This window comes from Haemaphysalis longicornis, unplaced genomic scaffold (genome assembly GCF_048455015.1).
Source record: "Haemaphysalis longicornis isolate Haplotype H1 unplaced genomic scaffold, Haemaphysalis longicornis Haplotype H1 scaffold_9, whole genome shotgun sequence".
Taxonomy (NCBI): domain Eukaryota; kingdom Metazoa; phylum Arthropoda; class Arachnida; order Ixodida; family Ixodidae; genus Haemaphysalis; species Haemaphysalis longicornis.
The window spans coordinates 112,321,063-112,335,483 of record NW_027526460.1 but is presented as its reverse complement, the minus strand read 5'-3'; the positions used below and the strand labels follow the sequence as shown (position 1 = coordinate 112,335,483).

Here is a 14,421-nt window from a genome sequence, read left to right as displayed (position 1 = left end):
AGGGGAAGTCTGTCACTCTTAACGTGTCTTCCCCAATCCGCTCGATCCTCCCCTTATGTAGCGCTATGGTGCCAACTTGGACCCAAATGGCATGCAACATGTATGGGCTTCGCCAAATATTACCGCATTTGCGCGATTCTAGCGCGCGCCCTATAATGTAACGGGCAGGTAAGTTTACGTAGGAAAATTTGAAAAAAAAAAAAAAAAACAAAAGGCGAAGCTTGCGAGACTTGTGAGTCACGCAAGATTTGAACTATGCCGAAGCTGGAGGATTTCATGTAAGCGCTGAAGGACACACCATCACGCATTGCATTAGGATTATTTGCATGTTCCGTCGTCGCTTTTCACTGTGGTCGTCATAATTATCTATACCGTCGTCTTCTTCATGCATGACTGGCAGGCCCAGATCGTGTTGTCCGCAGGCTATCCCATTTCTCCCTAAGTGGAACGCGTCAGCAATAGAACCGGTGGCAACCAGCTTCGCGAAGTGGGCGTCTGTAGCGCGAGCTCTCATGTGCTCTACCCTTGAGGCGCGGACGCACGTGAACTGTGTCGTCAGTATTTTTTAAAAGCGAAGCTGTTGAGAAAATCATTTGTGTATGGTGTGCGCGCAGTAAAAAAAAAATCCCGGGCCATTTCCACTCACGTGAAACGTAGGGAGAGGCGAAGCATGCATGCAGTGTATAAGTGTATTCTTGGCGCCTTGGCGTTTTTTCCAACGGAGATGAAACCGTTGGGGGCATGGGCGTCGGTAGGGGGGTGCAAAATGAGCCCTGGACCCCCTCTCCCTCCTTCCCCTCATTACCATGCGTTTGCCCCTCAAGACAAAATTCTGCCGACGTCCATGGTTGGGGGTAGAGGTATACAGCTTTGCTGCAAAAATCTTGTGTCTTTGAAGCACGAAGCTCTCTAGCGCGACGCGTAAGCGAGTGTCCCGGTGTTTCAGCACCGTGACTACATGATACGACGATTACGACGACGACGACAGGCGACGCCAACAGCCCCAGCCCCTGAGGGGCTTCGCCCCTAAACTACCAAGAAAATGCCCAGCGCTCGTGCAGGCGTGCCTCGAGCACGCGTTCGTCAAGCTAAGCATACCCACTCAAGGAGATTGGCCAATACTGGCAAAAAAAAAAAAAAAAAAACTTCACTCTCAACAGGCGTGCCGGCATTACCTATCAGGACGAATATCTCTGCATGCGCTCACACTTCTAAAACACGCCAAAACTCTCCCGGCCATTCACATTGTTTGGACGCCTGGTCATGCCTCCCTCCCCGGGAATGAGGCGGCTCACGCCGCTGCCCGCGACATTTTACACCGGGCATTCCCAAGGGAGGCCGACGACACACCTCCAATCGCCTCGTCCAGCCAGTCAGTCCCAAAAACATACACGGACATCTTATATCATTATCGCCGGGAGCGCCTCCTTTACCCTCCTCCTCACCCATCACTCAATACACAGGACTCTCGAATCTGGCGCAGAATCCAAACACCGACTTATTACAACATGGCAATTTTGCACCGTATTTCACCAACTGTTTTTCCCTACAACTGCACAACATGCCATACACCAAACACCACCTATCACCTCGTATGGGAGTGCGTCCAACATCCCAACCCAATTCCTTCGCCTACATTGGAGCAGTGGGAGCACAGGCTGACCAGCTTCCAGCTCGAGGATCAGGAGTACCTGATCTCCCGGGCGAGGGCTGCTGGGGAGCCCGAAGGCAGCCTGGACTGAGGCCACCACCCACTCTCCTTTCCCCCTCCCATTTCCCTTAGAAATAAATGTTATTCCTCCTCCTCCCCCTTCAGCGTTCTCCGCGTGCTTGTCAACCCAAGCCTGATTGTAACGCATACAAAATTTTTAAGGCCAAGTTTTGCAAAAAAGGGTGCGCGTTAGAATCGTGAAAATACGTGTTTTTGACCTCCATTGAATGGCACCCCGTCTCAGAATGTTTTAAAGAATTTGTAAACTGGCCAGTAGTGCAACTCAGTCGAAAGAGAGGAAGAAAGAAGGAGAAACGCTTAGTGACACAATAGGGGAAGGGGAGGAAATATATGGGCAGCGGGTGACCATGCCCTTCCGGTAGGCCGAGTGCTGGGGCTGCCATCCTCGCCAGAGAGATCAGGGCCTCTTGGCCATCGAGCTGGCAGCTCTGCAACGCGCGCTCCCATGGCTCGAGGGTAGGGGATCCAAGGGCGTATTACGTAGAGGCTCCACGCTTTTATTTTCCTGGCTTACCTATCTTTTATCACCCCCTTCCTCCTCTCTAATCTTTCATCCCCCTCCTCCCCGCACTGGGTTGTATCCAGGTGAGCCCCCAGATGGGCTCAATAATATCCTCAGTACGCCTCTTTTCCTTTTCATCCGAATCACCTAGCAGAGTAGCAGGGAGGTGTTTCAGTGTCAGAACACCCCCTGAAATTTTCTCAGCGCCGCCTCCATCCCTCCCTTTTCCTTTCGCCAATTTTTTTTTGCGTATGGTATTTACACACGGCATTATTATACTATAATGCAAAGCAAAAATAACAAAGGCGTCGGTTTATTAAAGCGGAAACATTAAATTATGTTGGGGCGCCGTATCCCTTCTATCCTTTTTTTTTTTTCTTTTTTTACTGAGGCGCCTACATCCCGGATAAATATTTATTGGCACGCCACTGAGCGGATCTGGGTGATGGTAATTTGGTAAGGCACCGCGGGACGAACAATGATTTTAGCTACAAGGTTTCTACTTTGATATGTGCACCGACGACTGCAGTTCCTTGAGCGCCAGTTTCCCCCGGGCAATATGCATCTTGATGGCTTCCTGAAAGAATGAGAAGAAACAGAGAGCAAGGAACTGGATTAGGTTTGATTGAAGCCACTATCGTTTCACATTAGCTATTTTAATAAATCCACATCAAATCAGACAGGGCTCCTTACGCCGTTTGAATAGGATCTGTTGTAGGCGCTCAAAAGGTGAGCGCACGCGCGCGCGGTATTGTGGCGCCATCTATCGCGCAGCGTACGAGACAGCATAGGCCGCCAAGTTTGAATCAGGAAAACGACCGACCCGCCGTCACGGAGTCCGCAGCGGACGGCTCAGCTCGTTTGGTAGATTTCAATTGCGCGCAGATTTTAGTATACCGAAAGCATTCCTGGGCGAGATTGCCGAGGTTCTTCATCGACAGGCACGTTGCAGTCGATTCCATATCTCGCTTCCACGTTGGTGGCATGACTCGGTAATAATGTCAGTTTGACCGGAAATGCTGACGGGAAAAAAGAATTCTGTATCACGTTATCATAACTGCGTGTTGGCTATTATGAGTGACGGCCGCCGTAAGCGTGACTCATCTACATTCATTAGTAAAAAAAAATCCCAGTCATGTTTGAAATTAGTTGTCATAAGCCATTTGATTATAAACACTGCGGTGCACCACCCGCGACGTCATAATGAACAATGCCACATACGACACTATATTTCAAGAATTTGAGGACGATATCGTAATGCTTTGTTAATACACCCGCAGACGTAGGTTGCCCATTGTAGACTGACAGTGAATTTGGCTCACAGCAAATGTGGATAAGGAAACGCATATGCCATCGCCGACATAAACACCGGCGACCCCTTCCTCCTCCCCCTCTCGTTGGGAGCAGGCGCTGGGGAGCTCTAACCTGGAAACCCAAGGAACCGTCACGGCTAGTTGCGCGCGCAATTTCTACATGCGGGCTCGCAAGCGCGCGGAATCGCAGAAACGAGTCACAGAAGCGAAATTCTCGCTTTTCGCTATCCCTGAACGCCCACTGGGTTCCTTGCATGTCACGTTTCCAATTTTAGTAATGTCCAGAGAAGCTACCAATGTGGTGGCGAACGTCCTCGAACGCGTAGCGTTACGGGCCTCGTGTCGCAGAAAAAGCCGCCGACGTCGGCGACGTTGACTGTGGGAGAAAAGTGCCGTAGCCCCACCTTGCGGCGCCAACTGAAACCCTGGCTGTAAAAAGGGCCGCCGATGCAAATGGCACACACTTCTCCGCCTGTTTAAAAAGGAGTTTTGACATAAAGAAACAACAACTTTTGTTCCACTTCTTCCATTTTGCGGGAATAGCACACTGGTAGCGCATCGGGCTGGTGCTGTGGAGACTCGGGTTCAAATCCCACCGGATCATTTGAGTTCCTTATTTACTCTTCACAGCGGTGCCCTTTTCCTTGAGTATAGCGTAAACGGTCGTTATCCCTTTATTTTTTTTCCCACTTTATCTTTTTGCTTTGTTTATGAACACCAGGTGGCAACTTTACCAACTTCACACATCGGAGATTAAACTGTGTCAAAGTAGATAAGTCTACGACAACTTGAAAATATTCAACTGTGAGCAAAGATAAATTATGTTTATTAGCTACCCCTGAGCCTCAACCAATGTATAAAAATACACAAAGTTCCCATTATTGCCATTGTTGGAGTTTAGTGCATGTCATACGAATAATTAAGGCACAGAAAAGGAGAATTATAGGGGGGAGATTGTGACTGTGTTGCTGTTATATAGCACAAACTATGTACTACGATACACAGACGACTTGCTGAAACATTATGAAATAATTTATTCAACTGAAATTACCCAACTGAGCTTCTACACCATAAGGGGAAGCCCAGGAATAGACATAACCTGTACAGAAAATCAAGGGCTCAAGGTACTATTATGAGCAATATGAAAGGAAACATAGGAACGCGTGACAAACAGCCTCGAAACAGGCTCGGAGTGATACGCGGATGGCGTTGGGAAACACGAAGGGGGAAAGGAGGGCGCTTTTCCACTAAGTGTTGGCACTCCCACCACGCTGGCATTTCTACAAAGCAGCAGCTTACGTCATTTCGCCGATAATAGGGTATCGTCCGACAGCCAATAAGACGCACTGTGGGATTGGGAACAGTTGTTATAACAGCGTCCCCTTTTCCACTTTTTTTCCGACGGTGGCTGCTGTGTATCACTCACAGCTGGGTCTGAGGGTGTTTTCCAGGCGTTCCTGTGTTCCCTTTCATATTGCTCATAATAGTACATCTCACGTTGTTGCATGTGGGCTTTGGTGTTCAAAAAAGCATGGTTTTAATGAAGTTCCAAAATGGCTAATGACGCTTTCATGTGGGTGCGAAGTCAATAAATTGCTGCCGTCTAAAATTGTCTGTCAATGGCTGGTGCACTTTTCTTTGCTTGTTTGCAGTGTATGGCATCTTCTCTGTGATACATAGATTCCATTCCGCTTCTCTGGCAAGCTTATCCATACTCGTGTTGTGTCCTCACAGATGCATTGGCTCTCAACTCCAGGTTTCTTCCTACAGGTGCAAGGTTGACGGCGTGCCCACCAGTCTTCCCTCGGCCTGAACTTCTAGTAGCGTCAATGCTGTGGCATGTGCTGCATTTAACACAGCTGATGCTGATGGCAACTGCTGCACCCAAGAAGAGACGAGTATGAGTCATAATTTATAACAAGAAAGCATGGGCTTTGTTTGACAAAGGTAGTTAAGATCAGAAAACAGCAAACTCCAGCGCTCACAATTTCTGATCGCAAAGCTTGCGAAATTGCAATTTTGCCAAGTCGTGTACCTCACTCAGCTGATATTTAACTCTATTTCGCAGTGCTGAGCCCATAAACGAGCCCCATTAGGATATCAAATTTGGCTGCCATGCCTGAATCTTGTGCAAAGAGCAGCCGATCCAGAATTTATAGATTCATCACATGCTATTTCCGATGTTATTCACACTCACAGAACCAAATGGAAACTGTAACTAGCCAGAGTGTTAAATGGACACTAAAGGCATAAACAGATTCCCTAGTAGTACCAACAGAACATGCTTGTTGTATAAATAAAGCATATTCTGCAGAAACACAAGCGGCGACGCAACCACTAATTTTCCTCTCGGCAAATTGTAATGTCACAATCCCTGAAAGCACATCTGTGAAGCATGTTAAAAAGTATTCAGACACATACTTGCAAAAATACGAGAAAGCCACATGACATGTATTTTTTCATACGCCAGAATACCAGCGACCCGTCCCCGGGCGTCGTTCGCAAGGGCAGTAGCTGCCCACAACACCAGCGTTCCATCGAACTACACGCCGGCGATGAGACCGCTCGTTCCGCTGTGGTGTGTGATGCAGCCCCGAGTGTGCCTAGATATCCCAGGAGTGACAAAAAAACGTGAACTTCCAATTCCGGCCCTGCAACAGCTCGCTTTGACGTACATGCACGAGACATACAGTGACCGAACCCATGTATACACTGATGGCTCGGTAACATCGTCGGGTTCTGCCGGAGCTGTTGTTATACCACGACTGTCACTGTGCAGCAAATTCAAGATAGCCAATCTTACGACATCCACGGCTACAGAACTTACGGCCATCCGTAGCGCTCTTCACACCATCGAGCAAAGTTCGTGCCGCAGATGGGCTATCTTCTGTGATTCGAAGCCTGCACTTCAGCCACTCCAGTCAGCGCTGTGCCGGGGACCTCACGAACAGCTCCTGAGAGAAATAAGAATGGTATACGACCGTGCTGCCCAGGCGGGTCATGATGTCACCCTACAGGGGCTTCCTAGCCACTGCGGCATTGTCGGCAACAAAAGTGCGGACGCTGCCGCCCGGCTGGCGCATCAAACAGCGACAACTGTACTCATCCCATTGCCTAGGACGGACGCAGCTAGGGTCCTCCGCATTCTTGCCCGGGAAACAGCTATCTCCCAATGGTCTCCGGAAGATTTCACATGCGCACGCATTGGTGCCTTTGACCCGCACCTGCAGCGTCCCCTTCCACTAGGCCTCCCACGGTCTGACGCAACTCTTCTTTGCCGCCTCTGGCTGGGGGTGGCATTCACAAATGCTTACTCGTACTTAATAGGAATGGCAGCAAGGGCGGAGTGCGAAACGTGCGGCGCATCGGAGACGATACGCCACGTTTCATGCGAGTGCCCACGCTACTCGGCTGAAAGAAAAAAGCTGTCGTCAGCGCTGAGGAACCTGGACTCTCGGCGGCCATTTTCGGAGGGAAAGATTCTGTGCCACTGGCTTTCTCAGTCATCCGCTCAGAAGGCGACTAAGGAACTATTACGTTTTCTACGGGCAACGAACTTGAACACTAGGCTATAGACTGAGAGCCTCCAGTGTCAATCACTGTCAGTGCCTCAGTGCTGGGCATACGTGTCTGGTCCAACTTTTTCTCTTTTTTTTCCTCTCTCTTTTTTGCCCATTTCCCCTTTCCCACGTGCAGGATAGCAAACTAGGCTCTAGCCAGGTTAACTTTCCTGCCTTTCTTCTACATTCTTCCTTCCTTCCTACATACGCAAGGAAGGAGCATGGCTTTACTCCCGATTTTAAACATCCCACCTGGCCTCACAAGAAGCTCCTTGCTCACAGCAAAAAAAAAAAAAAAAGTGGGCTTTCATTGCTAAGAAATGTGTAAAATAGCCCTGCTTTGCAACAATGCCATAACTTATCGTACGTCAGGTCGGCTGCCCCGTTGTGGTCTTGAGCCCACCTTTGTACTAAAATTCATTTCGCAAGGTTGACGCCATGTGCACCAGTTTTCCCTCGGCCTGAACTTCTAATAGCGTCAATGGTGTGGCATCGACACTAGATGTCTACATGCTGCCCCCAGTATGAGCAGTACACTTAATTTCAGGAACAGCAACAAAACAGCTTATAAATATTTTCATATGAAACTTCCCAATATTTGTGCGGAACAATTTTGCATGCAACAAAATAAGGAAATGATATTCCACACAGGCATGAATGAGCAGCAGTCCAACGTTGATAGCCCACACAAGAATAGACAAAAATGTGGTACGTTGCTATTCATACTTGGGTCTCCATGCCATCGGTCATTGCGGCAAATTTTTTTTCTTTAGATCCCCACCTTTGAGTGGAACCTCAAAAATACGTGCAGCCAAGCATCACTGCAAGAAACAAACAGAAAAAGTTCATAAACAATCGGTGTTTTTTTTTTCCTTTCAGTACTAAGAGGAACTTATGGGCACCATTGCACTATCTAAGCAGTTTTACACTTCCCCACAGGTGATATAATCCACAAACAACACAGCACAAAAGCTGACATTTCGCAACAGTGGCATTGCTTTTTGAAACTAGTACTTACCATTATTTTCCGGTGTTTTGGTGACGTCTGCTGCTTCCTTCCACACCAGCAAGAACCACGGCAGATTGTAGTATGTGTCAAAAGGGGATAGGAGGAAGTGACAGTTCCTACCTTATTGAAACAAAAACAAAACAGGAGAGACTGCCTGAAATCTATGAATAATATAGGCTGAAATTTTATCCTTTTGCTTTGGAAGAAATGCGGAGCCCCAAACACTATCAACTGGAATTCTGTAGCGCTACTCCCTCTAGTTTGTATAGCACTACTCTGTGTAGTTTGTTATAATTTGTGTTGTGCGTCTGTTGTGCTTGCTGTTACATTACTTTTGATAAATGTACAATTTTGGCTTTCCTGCATTTTTCTGCAATTAAATCTGGAATTGTGTATCGTTACTCTGTGTAGTTTGTAATTATTTGTGTTGTGCGCCTATTGTAATTGCTATAGTATTTTGAAAAATGTATAATCTTGTTTTTTCTACATTACTTTTGTATAGCTAGTTGTCATGTTTTGTTTCTTACCGTTGCTGTGCAATGTTGCACAGCAATGTTGCACAGTGACGTGCAATGTCACATGCCCGGGGTTGATGGCCGCCGTCAGGCAGAGTCAATCTGCCTTTTGCCTCTCCTCCCGAGACATTGTTTGTCTAAATAAATGAACTGAACTGCCCATTCGTTACAATGATCAAAAGCCAATAATATAATGTATTCTTCCTTGCTCTCTGTTTGTGAGAAAGGGGTGGCTACACCACTTAAGTTCTTTTATCCTCCATACTTTTTATTTCATTTTATGCACCTCGAATTAAACGCCTTGCTCTTCCTCCTCGACCTCTAGCAAAAGAAATCATGGGGACGCCCTTTGCTCTTTTGAGAGTTGTTTTGATAGCCTCAGCTCTCGAGTACTTCCAACACCCAACATCCGGGTTACTGAAAACGAGAGGAAACTCTGAAGTGCGAAGAAAAGGGCACGCGGAAAAAAAAAAAAATCTCGTGCGGTGCTAACATGCGAACTTCAGAAGCTTCGTTAGCGACCGTGCAGCTCACGGATCGACTTTGCCTCGTTTGCTGAAAAGACGCCAGCGCTCTCGCGGATAACATTTTCCACATCTGAACACCGTCGTAGTCGTTCGACACAATTCGCACCTCAAAAGTGAAACCGAAAGTGGAAACGTCTGACGAGCACTGAAATGCACCTGCACACGTACAGAAGAGACGTCTAAGTGCAGACCGTTGACAATGCTCACAAACAAGGTGTTGGTATGTAGGCAAACAGCAGCCACTCACCTCATCCTCAACGTGCTTGTTGATGTCAAAGTCGTGTCTTGCCCAAGCCCGAAGCTCTTTCCTCTGCCTTTCGTCGTCGACAGCACGTATCGTCCGCATTGTATCTCGATAAAGCTTCAGCACTTCTTGTCGCAGCATAAACTGCAAGAAAAATCAGCATAGATCTGTTGGCACCCTTGATTAATAATCGCTGGAATAACCGTCAAGAACATCTTCATGCCACAAGGTGCTTTAACGTACTCTTTTTAGTGTCATCGCATTAGAAGCGCCGGTACTGAAGGCTGCCATGTTTGTTGACGCTCTCAAACCCAGGAGCCAGAATCCAAATTCTTAAATATTTGCGCGATGACAAAGTCTAACTAAAATTGTGTGAAAAGTTGTAACGGTACAAAAAAAATGAAGAAAGCAGGGCACTTTTTTAGCTGTATCGAAAGAAAGCCCACGCGAGGTTGCTTGGCACCTGGCGCCATCTGATGAGCTCTACACGAGTCACCGCGCCAGTTTTGGGGTCACGTGACTTTGACGCTCTTTGATGAGCGGGCGGCGAGCGGCTCGTGCGTGCGTGCGTGTGTGTTGTGCCGCGGATGCCTCTGGAAAGCTGCGGTGGTGAGTCGTAGTTTTGTTTATATATTCAGTATCGATGTTGGGCGCGCGAGGTGCACGCTTAGTCGGCGCAGTACAAGCACCCACTCGCTGCAACGCCGAGGTTCTTCGTAGTTCTGCCACGGTGCGAAAGCTACCTGCCTGCTTGAAAAAACAGGCAATCTGTCGCACCCTTCTGACGCGCTTCTGCGCGAGTGCTAATTGCGACAGATGAACGCGACATATTTGTACACCAATGAGCGTGCTACCGTGTGCGTCTCACTCGCGTGTTCTGTACGGGCACTGGCTCTTGTGAACCGTCCGTGTTTGCCTTGTTTGCAACTCTCTCTCGTGTGAACTGAATCCAAACACAACGCGGGAACGTTCACGCAGACCTACGGATTGCACGCGTGTTTGCCGGCGCTTTCGCGCGCATTAATTTCGCGCGCACGTGTTGTCGTAGGTCTTCAAAGTTCCTCCCGGTGTTTTTGTTTTCTGCTTGCCGGAGGTTCATCTCCGTGAGGCATTTCTGGAAAATACTCGAAGCAGGCATAAGGGGCGTGGTTTGTTGCTAGAAAGGCTGACTCAGACTTTGCTGCTCTGAACTTCGCGTCTGCGCGCGCTGTTGCCGCCTTAATTTTTGTGTTGTTATCGATTACTTTTCTTTATTTTGCGGCGGCCCCGTGCCGGGCACAGCTGGCAGCCTTGTCGGGCGCGTGTCGCTGCGGCGGCCGCTGCTTCGACAAGTGTGCCGGCGTGTATTTGCCGCTCGCTGCGTCGTCTGCGTGCGCGACTTGCTCGGAGAAGGCGCGATTCGAAATCCGGCTGAAACCGTGTCGCGAGGAAGCGGCCTGACCGTGACCTCCGCGTCTGGACGGAAGCTGGTGTCATTGCTATGTTGCGTTTCTTTTCGTCTGCTCAGCCGATCGACATTTGGTTTGAACTTTTTATCTCGCGGCCTCGTATTTCCGCCAGAGCTCGGTTCTTACGAGGACTTGCGTGTTGGTTGCACGCGGTTGGGGGGTCGTTAAGCGACAAACGCTGCTCCATACTCAACGTGCGTGATGAATCGAAACAAACGAAACCCTCGGGTGGATGGAACAAGGGAGGGGGGGGGGGGGGGGTACTTTTGCAAGCTGCTTTTTCTGTCTGGGTTTTATAACGACGATATTTCCACGGCCATATATATATATATATATATATATATATATATATATATATCGCTTCACTGTTGCCACGTACTTACAGTACTACCTATTTCTGGCTGCACAAAAATTCCACTGCATTTGCTTAAAGAGTCTATATATAGTAACATAATCAATAAATAGTGTAGGGAACAACTTGGAAAGGCAATTTAGATAGTTCACTACTACGTCAAAGGACAGTAGTACGTTTACTAGAAAACGGATTGTCAGAAGCCCCTCTGCGCCGCTATTTCACCGGCATATCATACTGACTACTGGTGATAGTATAAGACAAAAACTGGCGTTATGTATTTATCACAATTTTAAGCATAATTCTGCAGCTTTTGTGAAAAAAATACCCATCTTGTAGCCACAGGTACAATCTACGACATGAAAAATACAGCAAAAAAAGCATCGGCACAAACTAATGCTTGCGCCGATGTTTGTTCGCGAGAACAAACACCCCGCTATTTTCGCATCAACACAGTTTTGCTTTTCTGTAAAGTCCCTCGAAAAGAAAATAGATGAGTATTTGTTGGACACGCATGGAAGATCGGGTTTAGGTTGGAGACAAAGCCTGCTTTGTATTCGTTGTGATGTATACGACCGACAAATCCTCATGTATATTTGTAATGCGGAAAATGTATATTAAGAGCATATATATTTTTGTCTGTTTACTCCTGGTTTACTGCGCATGAAAGTATACTTTGTCATGATTCATCTGCGTTCCGTGCGAAAAAGAGGGGGGGGGGGAAGGGGGGGGGGGGGGGGGGGCTTGTCACTTTGCCATGCAATCTTTTCGACATTTCACATTCCCCGTAATCAAATGTTTGTACGATGTTCGTCGCGGTGTTCATTACGATGTCTAGTCAGGTAGCATCTGCCGTGTAAAAGTGAAGGTTTTCTCATTTAAACAAACAATATAGTAGTGCGTTTCTGGACTGCTTGGTTTTTCAGTAACTTTTTACTATCCCTGGCTGGTTCGAAAAGCCGGTCGTCGAAGTTCCCTCATTGAGCCGATTTGAGTTTTCTTTCAAGTCGCTTAGTAAATCCCGAAGTGCCCGCGCTATAAGTAACCGCTGGAGTAGGCATTGTTGGTGTACCCGTCTTTTTAGTAACATACGTAGCCTACTGTTCATAATGTATGCCGAATGCTCTCGAGCCCACAGTTATTCCACGCCTAATTTCATTCTCGTGGCCCATTTTATGAGCGCTGACAACTTGCACAATTAAGACGCTTGTATTCACAAGTCTCTTCTAGCATCTTATTGCCCAAGCTGAAGGGAACGCTTTCTGTATGTCCATTTAACATTACTTTCGACATCCTCAGACTTATTTTTAATCCCGGCTTTCTGCATACAGCTTCTGACGAATTCTTCGGAGGTCTTCTCCCGAACAAAACGGTGTCGCCCGCAAAACTCAAGTGACTGAAATATTCTCTATTTGCTGTTATCCCTGACTTATTCCAAATCAGACTTCCTAAATTCTTCCTTTAGACACGCTGAAAATAATTTCGATGTGATACTGCCTCCTTGTCTATGGCCCTTTTTAACAACAAAAAAATCCAACTCTTTGTGTGGTGCGTTATTTTTCTGTATAGACCTTGTATATGTCGCCGAGACGCTGTGTGCAAGTACGTTTCCTCTGATCCCTGTCTGCTCTGATAGAATGTGTGCACTGCGAGACGAAACTGGTGAAGTAACGAACAACGTGTATGAGGTAATGCGAAGGTTCTATGCCGACTTACACTCTCGCAACGTTCCACGAGGAAGCAGTACTGGACCGACTATAGCTTACCTCGCAAGGTTACAGCAGTAACAGAAGTGGAGGTGGAAAAGGCGCTCACGGAAATGAAGACAGGCAAAGCCGTATATGGCGACGGCATAACCGCGGGCAAAGGATGAGGGCGATGTTGTAATAGGAAACCTATAACGTAATTATTTTCAGAATGTCTCCGGACATCCATCTAAGAAACCATTAGCCTGGAAATTGCCAACGTAATTATAATTCACAAGAAGGGTGACGCCAAATGGAGTTAGGATTGCCGACCTATCAGCCTATTTTTTTGTTAGGTTGAAGAAATTTGTTTATCAAAGTATAACTTTGATTAACCGCATATGTGACACCCTAAACGTAAAACATGGTAACACGCTCAATTAATTTCGCAAAGGCTACAGTGGGGCACATTGGAACTTTGAAAAAATGAATATATAGCAACTACGTCGAGTTATTGATCAATTCGCTCTCGCGCTACATACTGCTAGCCTCCTGGTTCTCTCAGTTGGTAGAGTGACTGCTCTGGTTACGTGGTGGTCCCGGGTTCGAATCCTGGACCAGGACGAATTTTTCATCAACTGCGAAGTTTCTGAGAAAGCTGTACAGCTTTCCTTCGTAGCCGTGCGGCTACATTGAGGTGGATGTCAAACTTTCCTTCGTAGATCAGTTATATATGTATGTTGTGCCCCAAATATGCCTAATGTTTTTTTTTTTCTTTTTCTAAACATTGTCGGTAAGTATAATGTATGCTACGAGATTTATTAGCTTGGAAACGCTTTACCGATGTTAAATCTCCCGCTGGGTATGCGCCATTCATCATAATCATCATGAAAGCGCCCGTGTCAGTAAAGTTATCGTCCCCGCTAAGGGCAGCCATGGCCCAGGTCTGCCTTGCGTCGTTCTTCCGTTAACATTTTCTGGTGCCGAAACCCGGGAGGATGACCGCACACGACGAAGGAGACCACCGACGTCCCCTCCGGCTTGAGGTACCCAGAACCCCGTTCCTTTGACTGCTGTTTCTGCTGATCACCCCGCCCTCAGCCGGAGGTCGGCATGGCTGGCCCAGACCGTACAGTGAAGACGGACAGTAAGTGTCGAATAGATAAGCTGCGCCGGCAGCAACGCTTCTTTCGCGTAGCTACTGAAAGACTGCTCAAGGCAGCGAATGAGCTTCTGGAAGCCCCGTCTCCATCTCCGCACGACTTGCAAGCGACCATTGATCTGCTTGAGAGCAAAGATGCCACAATTTACGAGATAGACCAGAACATTATCGATATTATTAACCATGAGGAAGTCGAGCGCGAATACTTCGAGGCCTTGGCGTACCGAGGAGGTATATGCCGCGCCCTCAACCGGCTCCGCAATGCCTTGAAGGTCTCAAGGGCTCCCTGCATGATAGGCACCACCAATGCCACTCCTAGCAGGCCACATTTTCTTCGACCATTACCCATTATGTCCAACGACGTTCGCACGG

At 47.5% G+C, this 14,421-nt stretch overlaps 2 protein-coding genes across 5 annotated transcripts in view; one reads left to right on the top strand and one right to left on the bottom strand.

The window, feature by feature from the left end:
* Nucleotides 1–9,837, bottom strand: part of LOC144153758 (putative glutamate receptor) — a 53,259-nt gene extending 43,422 nt beyond the window's left edge. The window contains exons 1-2 of the mRNA XM_077685468.1: nt 9,646–9,837; nt 9,406–9,546 (exon numbers count right to left, since the gene is read on the bottom strand). Coding sequence (XP_077541594.1) covers nt 9,406–9,546; nt 9,646–9,693 — 189 coding nt within the window. The 5' untranslated portion in view covers nt 9,694–9,837. The remainder of the gene's footprint in view (nt 1–9,405; nt 9,547–9,645) is intronic.
* An 89-nt stretch (nt 9,838–9,926) lies between these two features.
* The window catches only part of LOC144153757 (uncharacterized), a 592,200-nt gene continuing 587,705 nt past the window's right edge, over nt 9,927–14,421 (top strand). For 3 of the 4 annotated variants that reach the window (XM_077685466.1, XM_077685464.1, XM_077685459.1), the window contains exon 1: nt 9,927–10,011. The gene's annotated coding sequence lies outside the window, so the exon portion shown is untranslated. The remainder of the gene's footprint in view (nt 10,012–14,421) is intronic. The other variant, XM_077685462.1, reaches the window with a different exon arrangement.